Below are 21,697 nucleotides of genomic sequence, written 5' to 3'. Positions count from 1 at the left end.
AAGAAAATACAATCATGTCGAACGTTCAACTACGAGGTTCGAATTGTAATTTTGAAACCATTTGTGGGTCGTGTCAATCAACGCATATTTTAATGTTAGGCCACGAACTTACTGATCACGCCTCTTACGTGGCAATTTGTTGTCATTTCCGTGTAAAGTCCGACATACAGCGTATGTGTATATAGATAGATATTTATGTATATATGTATAATTTTTACACACATTTTGCATTGCTCTCACACAGAATTCCACAGTTGTGTACTTTGTGTGGCCAGCAGTGTGTGACGTCATAAGTGCTTCCATTGTGAATATCAACTGAATTGAAAAGTTAATTTTGGCCTAAAAGTTGCTCAGATTCTTCCCGACATTAGCTTGATGCATGCAGGTGTCTTTTAAACGCATGTAAAACATCAAGATGTCGTCTCGAATGTCACTTTTCTGTTTACCTCCATTTTCAGTTTACATGTCACCAATTATATCATCGCCCACGAACAAATCTTGAACAGCATTTGACAACTTTTGAAGTAATTTTATCATCATGATTAAGAATAATGATGAAGAAGAACAAAAGACATTTAATAGTGTGTATGCATGTGTGTGTGTGTGTGTGTGTGTGTGTGTGTGTGTGTGTGTGTGTGTGTGTGTGTGTGTGTGTGTGTGTGTGTGTGTGTGTGTGTGTGTGTGTGTGTGTGTGTGTGCGTGCGTGCGTGCGCACGCTTTTCTCATTTGTACAACAAATGGTGTTACATCAGACTGAATTTTAAACACTTTCAGTGGAGCTTTATGAATTTATTCCTGAAAACAACCAAATGAATGATGATCGTGTGTTTAATGTTTAGGACAACATATATACATGTACATCGTATATATATATATATATATATATATATATATATATATATATATATATATATATATATATATATATATATATATATATATATATATATATACACAACAAATAGGACAACAATGTTTAATGTGACTCGCCTGTGAAACCCTGAAAATATATGTAGACAAGCATGTTATAAGTTCCGGTTTTGACAGAAGAACTATTGTGATCACTTTTGGTGACACGAACTTCACTTTATCCACGAAATACAATCTACTTTCCAATATGTAAATGTGTGTATATATATATATATATATATATATATATATATATACATATATATATATATATTTGTATCTTTATGTATACATATATATATATATATATATATATATATGTATATATATATATATATATATATATATATATATATATATATATATATATATATATATATATATATATATATATATATATATATATATATATATGTATACATGTATGTATAATGTATATGTATGTTTATATATATATATATATATATATATATATATATATATATATATATATATATATATATATATATATATATACGAGGTGTGTTCAAAAAGTATCCAACCTTAATTTTTCGTGCATAAACAAATGAAGCTAGGGAGGAGTGGTTTGGTGCATGTATGTAGACGATCCTAATCCGTATGCGTGAATATTTTCCCGCCTGCAGAAGCTGTCAGTCGCCGACAGACCGCAGATGAGTGAGGAAGTGTAAGTGAGCGCCGTCGGATTTTCGTTTTTGACAAAATGACGGAAAAACTTGAACACCGCTACTGCATCAAATTTTGTGTAAAGCTTGGCGATTCCCAAGTGGAAACGATCCGCAAGTTTCAACAGGCCTTCAGGAACGAAGCAATGGGCACCACACAGATAAAAGAGTGGTACAACCGCTTCAAAGATGGTCGCACATCAGTGGAAAGTGAAGCACGTTCTGGTAGGCCCTCAACATCCCGAAATGGGATCGTCATTGACCAAGTGAGGACCCTGCTGATGCAGGATCGTCGAATCACGATCAGAGAACTTGCAGACGAGGCGGGCGTCAACATTGGATCCGTTCATTCCATTGTGACTGAGGATTTGGGCTTAAGGAGAATCTCAGCGAAGTTCGTGTCAAAGCTGCTGACGATCGAGCAGAAGCAACTGCGTTTGGAGATCGCACAGGACATGCTGGAGACTGAACAGCGATCCCAACTTCAACACAGTGATCACTGGCAATGAGACCACAGTGATTCGTCATTTTGTCAAAAATGAAAATCCAACGGCGCTCACTTACACTTCCTCACTCATCGGCGGTCTGTCGGCGACTGACAGCTTCTGCAGGTGGGAAAAAATTCACGCATACAAATTAGGATCGCCTACATACATGCACCAAACCACGCCTCCCTAGCTTCATTTGTTTACGTACGAAAATTTAAGGTTGGATACTTTTTGAACACACCTCGTATGTGTGTGTGTGTGTGTGTGTGTGTGTGTGTGTGTGTGTGTGTGTGTGTGTGTGTGTGTGTATGTATATATATATATATATATATATATATATATATATATACTGAATATGTGTGTATATATATATATATATACTGAATATGTGTGTATATATGTATATATATATATATATATATATATATATATATATATATATATATATATATATATATATATGTATATATATATATGTATATATATATATATATATATATATGTATATATATATATATATATATATATATATATATATATATATATACATATATATATATACATATATATACATATATATATATATGTTGTTCGTCTTCCGGCTGCTCCCGATAGGGGTCGCCAGAGCGGATCATCTATTATGATCCGCATACTGATTTGGCACAGGTTTTACGCTGGATGCCCTTCCTGACGCAACCCTGGTCGCCTCTTACGACACAAGGATAAGGATTGGGTTTCGCCACGATTCCAGGCTGCTCTACACCCTCTCATAGCGCGGCCCAGTGCAGAGCTCCCGTCCTCAAGCGATCCTCCAACCCAAGCCTCCGAGTATCTGGATTACAGGCGCACACCACATTGCCCGGTTGTATGTATGTATATATATATATATATATATATATATATATATATATATATATATATATATATATATATATATATATATATATATATATATATATATATATATATATATATATATATATATATATATATATATATATATATATATATATATATATATATATATATATATATATATATATATATATATATATATATATATATATATATATATATATATATATATATATATATATATATATATATATATATATATATATATGTGTGTATATATATATATATATATATATATATATATATATATATATATATATATATATATGCACACATACATGTATATATATTTATATATATACATATATAGGTATATTTTACATATATGTAGATTATATATGTATATATAATTATATGTGTATATATATATATATATATATATATATATATATATATATATATACATATATAGGTATGTTTTACATATATGTATGTATATATATATATATATGTATATATATATATATATATATATATATATATATACACATATATGTGTGTGTGTGTGTGTGTGTTCATATACACGAGGCATTTTTACCGATCGATTTGCTCATGGATTTAATCAAACATTCTGCTCCATTCATTCTATCATTTGCCCAAGATCATCTTCCATTTGCTTGGAAGTCAGCTCACATCACCTTCATCAGCCAACCTTGCTGCTTCGAGATGGCGTTAGCAAAAATCACTTCCGCTTCGCTCCAAAGCTCAGTGTATGATGCTTTGGTTTGAACCTCTGCTTAAAATGAGTGAAATGAAACGTTTTGAAAATTTTTAATTATTGCACTCAGATTTCAACATCACTGCAATGCGTACTGTTAAGTTGTTTAAACTTTCTTTATGTAACAAGATGATTTATCATATAGGATACCACCAGGTGGTGCTATACGATACACATTTACTCGGAGAATAGGGGGTCTTCCCCTCCACCCTGAACCTCCTCCCCCAGATAAACTACCCTGGCAGAAACGATACTTGGGGTACCCTTAATAGAAAACATGCAAAATTTGGTTGGATTTGGTTCAGTAGTTTTTTGTTTTCTCAAAGTTTTTGAAGCACATGTAAACAAATAAACAAACAAATATGTAAATAGACAAATTCAATTTTATAGTATAGATACATACACACACACACACACACACCATATTTCCTCAAATAAATGCCACCCACTTACACACATCTTCCAATAAGAGCCACCAACCTTGGAGAGGGGTTGAAACAAATAAAGCCCCCCCCCTCAATAAATTCCACAGGACAGTTATTGGGGTCAAGCAAAAATAAATAAATAAACCACTGCCAAACAATCTATCCCTTTGTCATATGTGTAATCTAAAAGGAGAATCACCTGTTTGTCTGTCCATCCATCCGGCTTTATTGTAATGGGTTCCAGGTGTCTAATTTTATTCTGGCTTTATCTTTTAATCTCATTTGAAAATAATAATAATAGAAAAGGTATCCTTAGAAAGCTACTAATAACTAATACATTCACTTGGTACAAAAATAGGTGTCCGTTTAAGCATAAAGATGCCTGTTGCAAATCCCATCTTTCCAGTATTGAAGAAGAAGCAGGATTTGGAGCTTAATGCAGCAGTTCCAACAGTGACATTTTTATTACTCCACAAGATTAGGAACCCTTTAGGAAAATGCGTGATTGACACAGAAGGAGCACACATAATTATATATAGTAATACTTCTGGAAGAAATAGAAAAATATATATATAAGTACGGGGAGGCAACACAAACAACAACCATGACATGCAGTTTTATAAAACATTCTTTTTTCGAGTGTTTTTACTTAATTTTACATCCACATCGACACTCACATATAGACATGCAATATGGTTGTGAAGTACAACATTCTTTGTTTTGATTAAACCCATCAGCGAAGTGACGAGTAGGCACGCCAGTCGTACATAAAACGAAGCAAGACAGTGAAGCGCGAGATGCCCTCCGCTCACCGAGTTGTGCTCTCCATCCGTCGAAAGTACACTGGTCACTTATAATGAAGGGAAAGTTCGTTGAAAGTTCCATGACTGATGAGCCAATGCACGAGAGTGATGACTCGAATGAGTTCATGCAATATGATGTGCACAAGTACGCGAATGAGATAAACGACTTCATTGGGTGAAGAAAAATGGAAGTTTGCTTAAGATGCAAAAATCATAAACCACATCACATGTAGGATGATCCCTCCAATAAGCATCCCTTCGAGGAGGGAGTTGAAAATAAATAAATAAATAAACAAATAAATAAATGTCCAGGGCATTTATTGGAGCAAATACGGTTTGTGTGTGTGTGTGTGTGTGTGTGTGTTTTTTCCAACATGATGCAGACAGAGCCAGCGGACTTACTTCGGAGCTGTCTAGTCCAGATAGCCTCATGGGTTATATTTCCAACCCAACTGTAAACTGTCGGGTTGTTGTTACGCAGGTATAGTAACGTCACAAAGTGCTCCATCCCTCGGATGGGCATTAAGCCGGGTGTCCCGTCTGCTTGCATTAGTTGGTGGACGTTAAAGATCCCACGGCGAAGAAATTGCGGGTCATCTCCTGCACCCTGAACAACCTACAAATTCCGATACCGAAATCACCTTCAGTCGAACATCAGACCTGACCAGCCGGTTCGTGAAAGACAGGCTAAAAACTTTGCCCGGCTGATCCCACAAGGTGGGGGGGGGGTGCCGTGAAGAAGAGTAGTCGTAGTAGTCGTAGTAGTAACAGCTTGTATATTTTACATTTGACGTGGCCTTTTCACGCGAGTTTACGCCACCTCGTATGGTCCATGTAAATGTCATGGCATTATACTCGAAGGAGCGTGAAGGTTTCATAAATATATGATTTATAATTGTGACAACATCGTTATATATTATATATCTTCGTATATTTAATAATATTTATCAAAAATATAAATAATATTGTTCAATTGCAATATTTTCACCCATAATTGGCCAGTTTTGCGGACCCTTTTTGACTCACCTTTTGCCAACTTTCAACTCACGATTCCTCACTTTGACATCGAGAGACTTCCACACGAGTTTCGTGGAATCGTGACCCACAAACGTTTCATCTTGGTATCTGAGAAACGACGCACAATTCAACAAACACACCGTCGCAAGTTCTCGGACCGACACGCGCACAATACATAGTCCATGATGCCAATGCCAAGGTCTTTGGATTTTTCAACATGTAGGTGCACATGTTGCGACTTAGGACATATTTTTCCTTCCCCGTCATACATTTATCGGGACACTTATGGACTGAAAAACGGTTTGGAATTGGACCATTTTGGGAGCAATCTTGTTCGGAGAACTTTTTGAACACACCTGGCAAGACAAAATTTCACATGAACGGGATAAAAGGAGGTATTTTGGTACCTTCAAGGATCACGCCTATCGCAGAGACGTGTGAACTCAAAGCAGACACGACGTCCACGAGTCGCAGACAGTCGTTGACGACCATCAAAGACGATGCAGGGTGAAAATCGCGACTTTTCTACCCTCGTGTCAGATCAGCAATTTCTCTCCTCGATCGAATAATCTACAAATCTCGGTTCAGTGGGACGCGCTGTGCGGGGGGGGGGGGGGTTGTATATATACAACCTCCGAGGTTGTACAGGGTATTTTAATGTACTCACCGTGGACCCGACGCACATTTTACGGCTTCGCGTGTTTTACCGTCGGTCCGGCCCGTGAACGTCGTCGTCGGCACAAGAGGCGCAGCTCGGGCTTCGACCCTCCGTCCCCATTGGCCAGCCGCCGAGGGGCGCTCTGCCCCTACCTCCCGCCATTTGCTGGCCAAGTCGTTTATATAAAATCTCTGACGCCATTCACGTTTCTGGCGCAGCGTGGCGGAAAAACGTTCTCGGGGAGGATCTTCTGAGACGGCACGGAGTTGGAGCGCCCGGGGCCGCCATCGCCATGAGCGCACGGCCCGGGACGATCGGTGTCCTGATAAGTCGCGATTGAGACAATAATAATATTATTATCAATAACAATAAAAAAATAAAGTCTCCAGGCTGACCCTGCCCCTCCTCGCAGCCGCCGGTCGCCATCGCTAAACCTCGATCTTGAGGGTCCGGTCGGGCTCGACGGCCCACCCCGGCGGCCGCTTGAGGCGAGGACGATCTCGTGGCGCACGATGAGCGTGGTGGGAGGATTCCCACACCACCCGGTCATGTACGACATCTACCCGTACGTGGCCGCGGGCCGCAGACACCACGACGACAGCCTGTACGTGCGGGGCTGGGTGCTGGGCAGCGCCGCTGACATGACCTCGGACTACGCTCCGGTTCCTTGTCCCTACAACGGGCTCGCAGTGTCCGCGGCCGCCGCGGCCGCCGCGGCCGAGCTGAGTTACCCGAGCGCCGTGCTCGGTGCGCCTGGAGGTCTGCAGGTTCCCGACCCCTCGGGTTGCTGCGGCGGTTTGCGAGCCCTCGGCGAGCGAAGGAAGAGACTGCGGGCCGGAGCGCTCCTGGGAGCAGCACCAGCGCCCAGGAAGGAGCGACGCCGCACCCAGAGCATCAACAGTGCCTTCGCCGAGCTGCGCGGACACATTCCTAACGTGCCCTCGGACACCAAGCTCTCCAAGATCAAGACACTCCGCCTGGCCACGAGCTACATCGGCTACCTCATGGATATCCTGGCCAAGGGCGAACAGAGTGGTGAAGCGCCAGGGTTCAAGGCTGATTTGAGCGAACCTGAGCGGAGGGAAGAGCGTCAGATGGACTCGGGGGTTCGTGCTGTGGTACGTGTTTTCATTTGAATTTGTACCACACATCACGACTGTACACATCGCACGACGCTGCTGAATAATCGCACAGCACCACTGTAGGCCTACATCAAATGTCACCACCTAATGCACATCACATCACCACCTTGTATATCAAACAGCACAGATTTATACCGCACGGCACCGCTTCATACATGAACGCTACCGCTTTATAATTGCACAGCACCGCTTTGTAGGCGTACACTAAAGGGCATCACTTTATGCACTGCACCACACCGCTTTATAATTGAATGGCATCGTTCTATATGACAGCACAGCACCACTCCAAACAGCGAACAGCACCACATTATAATCGCACTGCACGGAACCGCTTTGTTCATTATCACATGCATCAAACGCCACCACTTTGTGGTCTCGCCGAATGACACCGCTTTATACTCTGCACCGCACCGCTTTATATTCGAATGTCATCGCTCCATATGACAGCACAGCACCACTCCAAACAGCGAACGACACCACATTATAATCGCACCGTACGGAACCGCTTTATTCATAATCACACCAAACGCCACCGCTTTATGGTCTCGCCGAATGGCACCGCTTTATATTCGAATGTCATCGCTCTATATGACAGCACAGCACCACTCCAAACAGCGAATGACACCACATTATAATCGCACCGTACAGAACCGCTTTATTCATAATCACACCAAACGCCACCGCTTTATGGTCTCGTCGAATGGCACCGCATTATGCACCACTCTAACGCACAGTACCAGTTTATATACTACATGGCTTTAGACTGCACCGCACCGCTTTATAATTGAATGTCATCGTTCTATATGACAGCACAGCACCACTCCATACAGCGAACGACACCACATTATAATCACACCGTACGGAAGCGCTTTATTCATAATCACACCAAACGCCACCGCTTTATGGTCTCACCGAATGGCAACGCATTATGCACCACTTTATACTCTGCACGACGCCGCTTCATACACTGCACGACACCGCTTTATAATCGAATGGTATCGCTCTATACAGCACGGCACCGCATTGTGATCGCATCAAATGGAACTGCTTTGTTCATAATCACACTAAATGCCACCACTTTATAACCGCACTTGATGGCACCACCTTTTGCACCACAAACACACGGCACCGCTTTATACACTGCATGGCTTTATGTTCTGCATGGCACCACTCCATACACCGCACAGCACCGCTTTATACCGCAAAACACAAGTAACACAAGGCACTGCTTTATGCATCTAGCTGTTACTTCTGTATACTATCTTGTCCGTGCTTCTAAAATCATTGTTGTGCATGTTTGTTAAGATGGTGTTGCGTGCAGAGAACAGTGTTTATAATATAATAGTTTTCAGCAAACGTATCGTCAAAATTTTGTGAAGTAAAGAAACTGTAAACGTGTCCATTTTGTATATACAGTTCCATTTAGTGCAACTATAACAAGTCACCTAAACATGCGACCCTTTGACACAGTATTTGAAACAAACCTTCATTGTTGTACTATTCTAATCCCACGAAGCACAAACCTCCAAATGGACGAGATCATCTGTCACAGCTTGTGTATGAAACATTGCTCATTGAATGTAAAATATACAAATATATATATATATATATATATATATATATATATATATATATATATATATATATATATATACATATATATATACATATAGATATATATTTCATTTCTCAAATATAAATTTCAACAAAAATAACTGTTTTCACACCTTGCCAAAACAACAGCATTTCAAGGCGACATGACAAGTCACAAATACATTTGAAAACTGCAGACAAATAACATATTTTAAAACAACAATAATCTTTTTTCAAGTCATTTTAATACAATAATAAACATTTTAATACAAGAATAACCAAAAAGGCAGGTTCAATTTCATCAACAATGGTTGTGTTGAGTGTTTGCATTAATAAACATGGATTATATTTACATTTTCACAAAAGAGCATTTATTTACTACATGATTACGCATTTATAGTCAACACTTATAATATATAGTTTGCTTAAGTGTCTGCGTTTATCTTTTTAAACTCTCATGTTATACATCCTTATTATAATGTACAGTACCATAAAAGCAATTGTTAAAAAATAATAAAGTGATCAATTCAATCTCACAAATGCATCCTGACTGTCATATATATATATATATATATATATATATATATATATATATATATATATATATATATATATATATATATATATATATATATATATATATATATATATATATATATATATACATACATGTTATTATTATTTTTTCTCATCCATGTAATTATACGGTGTTGAACAAGAAAACAGATCTTGTAAGTGTAATACAATTTTTTGTGCAAACAGTATTATAAAGTTTAAAGTTTCCTTATTTAGTTACAATGCAGAAAAATAATAATAACCATGATTATGAATTGTATACGTTGATGGAAATGGTTTCAACGTGATGTTACAATTATAAGGGCTCCTGCTCAAAGCTATTTTGAGAAAATCTCAAGAATCTTGCAGTGTTTTGGAATATCAGAGGTATAAACCTTACGAGTGAGGTTTTCGAGGGTGTAAACCCAGGCTGAAGCATGTTGGGGAGATGTAGAAATGTCCCGTTGTGGATAGAGAACATGATTTCCGCACACAATCCTCTGTTTATAACAAGATATCATGGCCATATGAGAGTGAAGATGTTAACATTACATACATATATATATATATATATATATATATATATATATATATATATATATATATATATATATTTTCACCATACATGTAATTTATTACAAAATAAATGGATATAAGCTTATATATGTTGATATTGGCAAAGAAAGCAGGAAGCAGTTCATGTTCGGCTTTGTGCAGGAGGAACGGGTTATGCAGGCAGTGTTTGGACGATTTAAAAAAAAAAACACTCCACCATTATTCGTAATATGATGAAGATCACTGTGCACGAGTGTTAGGACTCATATATATATATATATATATATATATATATATATATATATATATATATATATATATATATTATATAATATAATAATATAATATTATATATATGGTATGCACAGTGACACCGAGGACGTGTGCGTAGTGTGCATCGGGAGTTTTGTTTGAGTCTCACGCTTGTGTGTGCGTGCTCCGATAATATTCAAATTTTTGGGATATTGTTTTGCATTTTATCAGGTAAATGCAGCTTGGCCGCAATATCACGACTTTAAATTGTTCCCTGTTCTATTGAAGATTAATGAACAGTGAAAATAAGAAAATAGCTGCAAAAAAAATTCAGGGAAAAAGATATATTCAAGAGTGCTACCCATTTTGAGCGCTACCCTGTTTAGTATCATTTCTACTTTAACCGATACCATGCCCTTTGTTAGAACGCTCACTTTAATGGATAATGCCTGCCATCGTTCCACCAATTTCATTCTCCATTATACACAGCATGATTTTCGCACGTCGCACAGAGCTAAGGATGATGGTATGGGCTGTACAACGGTATGAGGAGATTTATACCAAGTAAAAGGATATAGCAGATTATTATTATTATTATTATTTTGGATGCGTCATAATCCTGTATACACAAGGATGTATAGTATCGAAGGTGTACTACTCATTTATAGGAAGAAATAGTATACGAAGATGTACTACAGGAAAATATACTATGTCTGAGGTGTACTCCAGGAAAATATAATATCTAAGATATCCTTCTAACTTTATAATATGAGTAGGCATGTAAGAGGGTTGTGATGATACATAATTTATAAAACAGTCTATGGATTGACATTATATGCTGGGAGAGCAAGCAATCTACAGAGTAACGATGCAGAGGTTTGGGGCAGTACATTAATTGCAGGATCGATATCGTGCCTGTGTTACTGACTGTTTGCTTGATGTGCATTCATGCCACAGAAGGATAGCGTAAAGAAGACGGCGGGAGAGAGGAGAAAAGGACGGACTGGTTGGCCACAGCACGTGTGGGCTCAGGAGCTCAAGCGATGACCCTCGCAGCTGTCCACCCATGCTGCGGGACCAGACGCGGCAGGTCCGGAAAGACGTGCATGTCAATCCGAGCAAACTGCAGTGACCGAAGGACACTTTTACGATGGCTGCTGTAAGGAAAGATTTCATTATTCGGCAAAAAATAAAAACCACCTTTTGGTTAACTTGTGTAAAAGCGATTTTGATGAGCAACATCTATTGTTGAAACATCCATGGTATAAATGTAACGGTGGCTCGATGCAAGCTGGAATATTTATGGAGCCAACTCGTTACCAATGTATTCTCTCGGAAGAAATAGACAAAGTGTGTGTACCTGCTGGTTTGTTATTTGTGGATAAAGATATAATCAAGTTTACAGAACAATTAATGCTAAAATCATAATGAAGCGTAATACGAAATCCATCATTATAAAAGTATTGTTCAGGATGGGTGTGATCGTGGAGACCGAGGACCTTTTAATAAAGAGGGCTTGTGATCATGCAGATTGAGGACCGATGAATCAGGAGAGTTTGTGGTCTTGGAGGTTGAGGACTTTAACCAAGGGGGTTTATAATCACAGAAATCATGGACCTTGTAATCAGGAAGGTTTGCAGTCATGGTACAAGTCAAGGAATTTTTAATCGAGAGGATTTGTCATTGTGTTGATCGAAGACCTTTGAATCGGGAGGGTTACGGTCGTTGATAGAGGAACTTTTTTATTTCTTCATGAGGGTTTGTTTGTGATTGTGCAGGAGAGTGAGTAACTTTTAATAAAGAGGGTTTGTTGTCATGAATATGGAAGACCTTTTAATCATTAGTTGTGATGATGGAGATTGAGGAGTTGTGATGCCGTAAGCAATAGATAAATAAGCAATAGATCGCTCACTTGACGATTGCCACCCTCTATAAACAAATGGTAAAAGCAGATGATTGGAATAGATCGGCTGGCCGTGTGCTGAAGTCTGTGTTTTCATTGTAAACGATATAAAGGGAATACGATCATGCCCGTTCCATCACGGAAACAGTGGAACGCTCTCGGTTTCCTGCAAATGCTATCACTCTTTACAAAAAAAAAATACGCCAAACGTCGGGATTAATGGAGGCAACGCACTCGGCGACGTTTTGTTTAATACGCCATTAAGTAGCGGAACCGATGGGTGCTTTTCTAGAGGAAGGGAATAAAGAGAACCGCAGAACAAATAGAATGATGAATTGCACATGCGCATGGCATCACTTTTTGCATGCTCTGTCATCATGACTGAACCGTGAGCAATCAATTTCCCAGCGGTAATGCAGAATACCACGAGGAACGCACAACATTTCTATGCTGGTAAACAATCATCGGGTAGGTAAAACTAATTTGTGCCATGACAAGGTATTATACACGGGAGAATGCACTTATAACTCGGAGTTGTGCGAAGTTAAATGTATATATGATTATGTGTACAGCAATATATATATATATATATATATATATATATATATATATATATATATATATATTACTGTGCATGTATACATTACAGGTGTTTATGTGTCCAGTCCTGCAATAGGGTTATTAGCACTGTCATATATGTATGTATGTGTGTGTATATATATATATATATATATATATATATATATATATATATATATATATATATATATATATATATATGTGTGTGTGTGTGTATGTACATATACAAATGTAGGTGTGTTCTTGTTCTTTGCTATAGAGGTTTGCGTTCCGTACACGAGGCGATGTGCGCCTGATCTTTGTGCAATTTCCTCTTGAAAAATGCGCTGTTTGATCCTTCCCGTTTTCTCTCCGCAGTCGAGACACTTGTAATTGTTTTTGGTCATTTCTTGATCTATGCTGTCATAATTTATCATGTGTAATTAATTACAGAATAAATGGATTTAAATTGTACAAAAAGTAATGTTAAATAAATAGCTATGACATTTTCATCTCGTCTCTCTTTATTTCCTCATGATATATTGTTGTGTTTTTTTTTTTAACTACTGTACATAGTATTTTTAGAGTTTACCATGGCATATTTGCAGAAAGTGAAGCCACGTTTATCTTGGAATAAATTATTTTCACGGTGATTTCATAGAATGTAGGTGTAAATATATCTTGTTTTTTTTTTTTTTTGAAAGGGAAATTGCAGGGTGTAGCAAACGTATGCGCTAAAAAAATCTTGCGGATGAGGATTTATAAGCACGTTGTCTGTAAATTAATATACAGTTGACCAAAACGTCGCATGATTGGTCGGTTTTAAAAAAAAATTGTTGGAAAGTATTTATTAAAATAACTCAGTTTTGTGACAAAGACAGTGCTTGGCTATTGATGTCAAGCTATGAACCTATTTATCTCCTTTCATTAATAGTTAGCATATGGCATGACATGATGGAAATGAAAATTCAATAACATGCATACAATATGTCGGAGGTTCAAATAATTAAATGGGCGAAATCCAACAATCCAACACACAAATTACATCATCATCGACTACTACTATTACTATGACTTTAGGAGAGATTGACGGTGTCTAACTATACATTTAAGCGACACATATCTAATATCACCTTTAATTATACTTTATGCTTATGCTGAGACACTCATTAAATAAATAACTATGTATCTTCTTGTGGGGTCAGTTGGGGAAAGTTTATGGCTCAAGTCTTTTACGAACAGGTTGACGAGGCCTGACGTTCAAGCAAAGGTGATTTTGGCAGGAATTTGTAATTTGTTCAGTGCCAGCAATAAGTTGCCTACCCCTCATAAAAGATACTGTGGGAAATTTAACATCCACCCACAACCAGTGCTGAAAGATGGGTCCTCTGCCATAACATCCTTCCAAGGGATGGCACACACATTGATGCCTCGTCCTCCATGTGAAGCACCAACATGACAGTTTATATGTGGGTTAGGATACAAACCAAGGTGAGACAGCTCAGAGCGGAGTATACATACCTCTATGGTGTTATCTCATTAATCATCTATTAATGTGTGTGTACATACATATATAAAAAGTATGTTATAATATATTTTTTTTTTTCACGTCAAAGCGACTGCTACGGTCTACCTCTTCGAAGACCTTCCGACCGAATCTGCATCTGAAAACCTCATTACCATGCAGGTTGGAAGTCTGGAAGCAGTCCAGCATCACGCTAATATGTGTCAAGTGACTGGATCTAATCTCATGCCGAGCATCCTAAGTCACACGACACGATCTTTTCAGTCGTGTGGAGACTGCTACCAATGGTCCCTCAACGGGTCTTTAATAAACCACCAAATGAAGCAGCCACGACAGACAATTCACCCCCTGAGACCAGGTATATTAAATAAGGTGAAAATGATGGCACAGGGAAAGCAAACAGAAGAAGCAATCGATTATCAACAATAAAACTCCCGTAACCCACTGTAGCACATACACGCCCACAAATCCAATGAAAGATCAGGATTCCTAAATCAACTAACTTAAGGCCTCAGTCATACCATTTGAGATAGAAAACAAAGAGAGGGTGACAGGACAGAAATATACTTGTTGTGCCTGGTGAGACACAGTAGGAAGCTATCTATGCAAGAGGTTAAAGTTGCGTCTTTATTGTAGGTTGGCGGGCGACACGCAGAGCGGGGCTTGTGAGGTGGAGGGGCGTGGCTGGCCAGTTCGAGGGTGCATGACTTGGTTGGCAGCTTTGCAGACTTCAGACACAGCCTTCTCACAAGTTTTCTCTGGCAACTCCTCATATTCCCCTGTGGCACAGGCTTTTATTTCCTCTGGCCCCCACCTCACACCGTGATGTCCCAATCACTCATCATTGGGTGCCAATCATCCTGGAGGGCATAGCAACCCCGCCGCGACCATTCACCCCAAAGCTTGGAGGCAAGCCGTGGCGGTCGCAATGCTCATTTTGCTTCGCTACCTCTATTTATGCCCCAATGCCAACCAGAATGTGAAAAGAGACAAAAAGACAAATTACGGAGGGAAAAACATCAAGAAATGGGGTCAAACAGGTTGATAATTTTTTTAAACACAAGTGGAGGGGTTGATGGTGTCTAACTATACATTTAAGTGACGCATATCTACTATCACATTTTATTACTTTACGCTTATGCTGAGACACTCATTAAAGAAATAACTACAATATAGAAAGCATCTTTAACCCACGAAGATTCATTTGCACAAAAATATAATATTCGGGTGTTCCTTAGTTTTGAGGTACAGATTTTCAACACTCATCCCTTCATTTTGTTCCAATATTGAAAAAAATAATTCACACCAAATTTTATCTGTATTGATTAACATTTAGGGGTTGTTCAATGAAATTGAAATTTTACCTTGTGGCTGACATTTTTTTGTACCTTCAAAAAGTATTCACACCCCTCGACTTTTGTCACATTTTGTTGTGTTACAGCCTGAATTTAAAATGGATTAAATTGAAATTTTTTGTCACCGATCAACACAAAATACCCCATAATGACAAAGTGAAAACATGTTTTTGGAAATTTTTACAAATTAATTAAAAAGGAAAATCTGAAATGCCTTGCGTCAATAAGTGTTCAACCCTGAGTCAATACTTTATTGAAGTGCCTTTGGCAGCAATTACAGCTTAAAGTCTTCTTGGGAATGTGTGTACCAGCTCTACACATCTGGATTTGGGGATTTTCTCCGATTCTTCCTTGCAGATTTGCTCAAACTCTGTGAAGTTTCATGGGGAACGTCGATGAACAGCAATTTTCAAATCTTTCCACAGATTCTCAATGGGATTCAAGTCTGGGCTTTGGCCAGGCCACTCAAGGACTTTCATGTTCTTGTTTTGAAGCCATGGCAGTGTTGCTTTGGCTGTATGCTTCAGGTCATTGTTCCTGTTGGAACGTAAATCTTTGCCGCAGTCTAAGGTCTTTTGCACTCTGAAGCAGGTCCTCAAGAATTTGCCTGTATTCCGCTCCATTCATTGTTACCTCTATCCTTACACGTCTCTCGGAAAAGCATCCCCAGAGTATGATGCTGCCATGACCATGCTTCATGGGAGGGATGGTGTTATACGAGTGATGAGCTGTGTTCTGTTTCTGCCAAATGTAGCGCTTTACATTCAAGCCAAAGAGTTCAATTTTCATCTCATCAGATAACAGAATCTATTGCTTCATGCTCAGAGTCTTTCATGTGCCTTTTTGCAAACTCCAAGTGTGCTGTCATGTGCCTTTTTCTCGGGAGTGGCTTCCGTCTGGTCACTCTCCCATAAATCCAAGATTTGTGAAGTGCTGTAGAGATTGTTGTCCTTCTGGCAGGTTCTCCCATCACAGCCAAGGAACTATGTAGTTCTGTAAGAGTGATCATTTGGTTCTTGGTCACCAACCTGACCAAGGTCCTCTTGCCCGGTTGCTTTGTTTTGTCGGACGGCCAGCTGCAAAAAAGTCTGGGTAGTTCCATATTCTTTCAATTTCCTAATGATGGAGCTCACTGTGCTCTTGGGACCTTTCAACACTCTTGAAATTGTTTTGTACCCTTCCCCAGATATATGCCTCCTCATAATTATATCTCAGAGTTCTACAGACAGTTCCTTGGACTTCATGGTCGAATTTCTGCTCTGACATGCACCATCAACTGTGATACCTTATAAAGAAAGGTGTGTTCCTTTGGTTTATTACTGCAAATCATAATTGTATTGAGAAAGTCAAGTTAGGGGGTTCGATTTGGTTTATTGATGAGCTTAATATGGTTCCGAATAAACGATCAGCAGTATGTTGTCCTGATGAGCCCACAACACGGGCAAAATCTCGATTGACATCTCTGCTTTCATCAATTCGTGACGATAGGCTTTACTCTCAGTCTGCAAAGGCACCTCCTCGTTTGGACACCTCCTCATTTGTAGGTCATGTGTTGGTATAATTTAAGTGCATAACGTCACCATTGCGTCATCGAGTCAGTGTGCTTCTTTGGTTGAATTTAATATTTCTGCCTGAAAACCTCCTGACTGGTGATCAGCAGACAGAAACAATGTGCTTGCATGGCAGGCAACACTTTTTACTGGCAGGTCGTGCAGCAAGTGCTGTGATGGGACTCGATTTTTGCCCAACTGCCTCGTCAATTTAGGGGTTCGATTTGGTAGATATATATTATAGATACCAACGAGGTATCCGTGTTACGCACGGGTGGGAGCCCACCATTTCAAAAAAAAAAAAACGTGTTGAGAAATTATATGAAAACTCTCACCCACTTTAGGACTTTAGGACCCCAAAAGCTGCACGGAAAATCTTGTGGGGCTGGCCCCAAAACTGTGGGAGTAGTTCTATGTGAAATCAATGTACCTTTCATGATGATCAAGCTGATAACAATGGTGGTGGTGTTGACTGGGAAGGGGGGGAGGGGTGCTTAGGAAATGGGTCATTCCAGAACAATTGCAGAAAGTCTCAAGTGAACGTGGTGTGATGTCGACAGAAAAGTCTATACAGGGATACAGACAATGCCGAACCCTCTAATGTGTCTACACGCAGACAATTTAATTCACTGCAAAATTTCTGGATAGACTCGATTTCTTGTCTCTTGTTCCATCTTTTGGAGAAAGGTTGGTATCGTACGGGTGGAAAGTCAAAATCACAATTGTATTGCGATATTACCGTACCAGCGAATGTTTTGCACATACTGTAAATGGTGAAACTGGTAATGCCGAACCCATGAATGAGTTTACATTGCAGAGAGAGAGCAGCTTTGTATGAGTGGAAACACAAAATCATAATTGCATTGAGAAATTTATGAAACCTCCCACCCACCTTGGGATGGAGAAAAAGCAGCTTTCTTCAGATGGAAAGTCAAAATCTCAATGAGAAAGAGAGAGAAAGAGAGAGAAAGAAAGAGAGAGCAAGAGAGCGAGAGAGCGAGAGAGCGAGAGAGCGAGAGAGCGAGAGAGCGAGAGAGCGAGAGAGCGAGAGAGCGAGAGAGCGAGAGAGCGAGAGAGCGAGAGAGCGAGAGAGCGAGAGAGCGAGAGAGCGAGAGAGAGAGAGAGAGAGAGAGAGAGAGAGAGAGAGAGAGAGAGAGAGAGAGAGAGCGAGAGAGCGAGAGAGAGAGAGAGAGAGAGAGAGAGAGGGAGAGAGAGAGAGAGAGAGAGAGAGAGAGAGAGCGAGAGAGCGAGAGAGCGAGAGAGCGAGAGAGCGAGAGAGCGAGAGAGAGAGAGAGAGAGAGAGAGAGAGAGAGAGAGATTTAGTATGGGTGGAAACTCAAAATTATAATGGTATTGAGAAATTTATGAAACCTCCCACCCACCTAAGGTTACCCGCAGGGACCCCTAAAGGTTCCATAGAAGGTTTGGCAGGGCTACCCCCAAAACTGAGGGATTAGTTCGGGGATGGATGGACGGATAGACAGACAGGCAGACCTGCTTCATAATAGACACTAGTGGGGCACCCGTGGGAAACCCATGGGCATAAACATGTATGACATTTGAACATCTTGAGTCAGATGTTGCACGTAGAGTTTTACAAAATTGGAACTGGCAATTTGTCAGATCCAGAAATGATGTAATATACACAATTTATTTCCTTCACATAAAATGTGAATCCTATACAAGCACTTGTGAAATACAGTTTGGAATGTGTAATTCCTCATCATGTAAAATGTGACTTCAAGACTTCAAGATCTCAATTCTCCCCCCCCCCCGTCCCTCTCTCCCCTCTCCCACACTCTCCCTTCCCCTCTCCACCCTCATCATGCACACTGCAGAGGAGGGAAGGAGAGAGAGGATTACACAGAAAGTTGGGGGTGAGGGGTGAGAGAGGGTAAGGAGAGACTAACTTCTGCCTTGACTTGGGAGGATTGACTTGACTCAAGACGGGGGGAGAACCTGCCTTGACTGACTTACTTCTATCCTTCATTTTTAAACTTGAAAGCATTTAATACACTTCACAAATTAAAAATTCCTTAAAACCAAACGTTATTAATAAATATTGGATTCCATCGCTCGTCCACATATTCAATCGATCACGGACAAAGTTTTTTTGAAGTATTATTTAATTATATAGTTGGAAAAGAGTTAACACTCGCCTTAAATAAACTCTTTCTATAAACCCCGGGAACACAAAAAAAATATATATAATTAGACTACTGTTCAAACCGTACCCTCGCTCCTCTCCTCGACTCCCTCACCACCCTCACCTCACCACCCCTCCCAATGTTACATCAGACCAGATACATTCAAAAAGACTTACAATGCATCTTTGTCTTAGAACGCCAAAATACATCGCCCGGGGATGTCAACGAGGATGAGGGATGGAGACACTCAGCTGGGTGAGGCTTGCTTGGACCCACCCCCTTGGGTGAGTCTGAGGAAGAGGCTCGAAGAGACCATGAAACGGAATTTATCTTCCGAATTAGAATTTCGGTTCTTTGGCAATGGAAATTTCAGTGGCTCCACAATTTACATTGTGTTTTACAGCCTGCTGCACAATATGGTCAATTTATGCTTCGCAGCAGTGTTTTATCTATCCCGTAAGTTGGAGCTTCGCTTGCGGCTCGCATTGCATCATCCATCGAAAGCGTGTAAAATGACATGCTGTACCGTACTGTGTTTATCCTCAGATGGGGGAATTGAACCCAGATCAAGTATAGGATTGCTGTCTTCTCTTGCAGCGTCTTAAAAAAATTCCTACTAATCTCAATTCAATCAACGTATCAAAAAGGGAAGAGCCTAACTTAACATGATAACTCAAATCAGCTCTGTTGTTAACAACATGTAACATGGGAACAACTACAAGAATATGACAATCAATGTTTGTTTTTGACTGGTTTATAAGTACCAGATCCACCCCTTAACATTTGTCTTCGACTTGGAATAATAAACTCCACATCTTGGCGTTGCCAGGAAACCCATTATCATGTAAACAACAGTTTTATTTTATGACTTTTGACCTTTTTACATAAAATTTTAAAAAAGCATTACTATCATTTGAAATTTAAATATAAAAAGCTCAATCTGATCACTCATTCTTGATTTATTTCACTGCTTCCAGAATGCAAACAACAATCCGCTTCATCAAATGTACAAAGCTTACATTTATTATGTCAGCAAGTAGGGTGCACCCTCGTATCTGCTTGCAGTTTGCACGCATGCACCATGAGTATAGATATATACACATCAGCTAAATACAGTACAGTATAGGATATGAAGATATGCCTGGTGTCGGCTTAATGGTTAGGGTGGTGGGCTTGGGATCCAAGGGTCCTGAATTCAAATCCCACTCAACTGCTGAATTGATACCAGGTGGGGTTAACTCCGCCTGTCATCCTTCTGAGGTTGGCAAAATGAGTGCCAGTTTGCTGGTATCCTGTGCTGGAGTGGTGACCTGTCCAGGATTGTGTCCAATAGCCCAGGTGACTGCTTAAGCAGCACCAATTGTCTCCACAGAGTATGATCCTGATGGATGGGTGAATGGATGGATATGAATGCACCACTCTAACCATGTAGGAACCTGAAAAAAAAAACATTGTAATTCATGTGCAGGTAAGCACAAACACAGTCCTGTATTAGTCATGTGATTGATGCCAATGAAATGCAGAAAGGTTTTTTTTTTGTATCCACGGTTGAGGCTCGTGGAAGAGCTAGTGCTGGTACACTGAACGAATTAGGACACAAAAGTACAAAAAGGACCAGCAGAGAGAGGGGGGAAACACCAACAGCAGAGCAAAAGGCCAAGACAGGGAGAGGCAGACAAAAAATTGTTATAGCAATATAGTTAATCTGTATAAAACAAGGAGCAAAAAATAAATAAATATATATCTGTTGCAGCTGATGTGCAGATGTTCACATGACACGAGTTTTTAATATTCATTTTCCTTTTGATCATTGCGTTTGAGGATCTGTGATGGCGAATGTCCTTTTAACTGCCAATCAAAGATAGACAGTGATGTACCTGCCGAATGCGCATTCTGTATCGCATGAGGGATCAACCCTAAAGTGATGCTTCTTTGTAGTCAATGCG

At 39.5% G+C, this 21,697-nt stretch overlaps 1 protein-coding gene across 1 annotated transcript; it reads left to right on the top strand.

The window, feature by feature from the left end:
* Positions 1–6,625: 6,625 nt before the first annotated feature.
* On the top strand, positions 6,626–13,686 carry LOC147014659 (heart- and neural crest derivatives-expressed protein 2-like). Its single transcript, XM_085852820.1, has 2 exons — positions 6,626–7,734; positions 11,671–13,686. Exons 1-2 carry the CDS (start codon positions 7,129–7,131, stop codon positions 11,758–11,760), a joined length of 696 nt encoding a protein of 231 aa, XP_085708946.1. The 5' UTR covers positions 6,626–7,128; the 3' UTR covers positions 11,761–13,686.
* The last annotated feature ends 8,011 nt before the right edge of the window (positions 13,687–21,697 follow it).

Source organism: Eptatretus burgeri, chromosome 13, assembly GCF_056783735.1.
Source record: "Eptatretus burgeri isolate ZD-2024b chromosome 13, Ebu_testis_v1, whole genome shotgun sequence".
NCBI lineage: Eukaryota > Metazoa > Chordata > Myxini > Myxiniformes > Myxinidae > Eptatretus > Eptatretus burgeri.
Note: the sequence above shows the minus strand (reverse complement) of the source record. Positions and strands in the feature narration are given on the sequence as shown.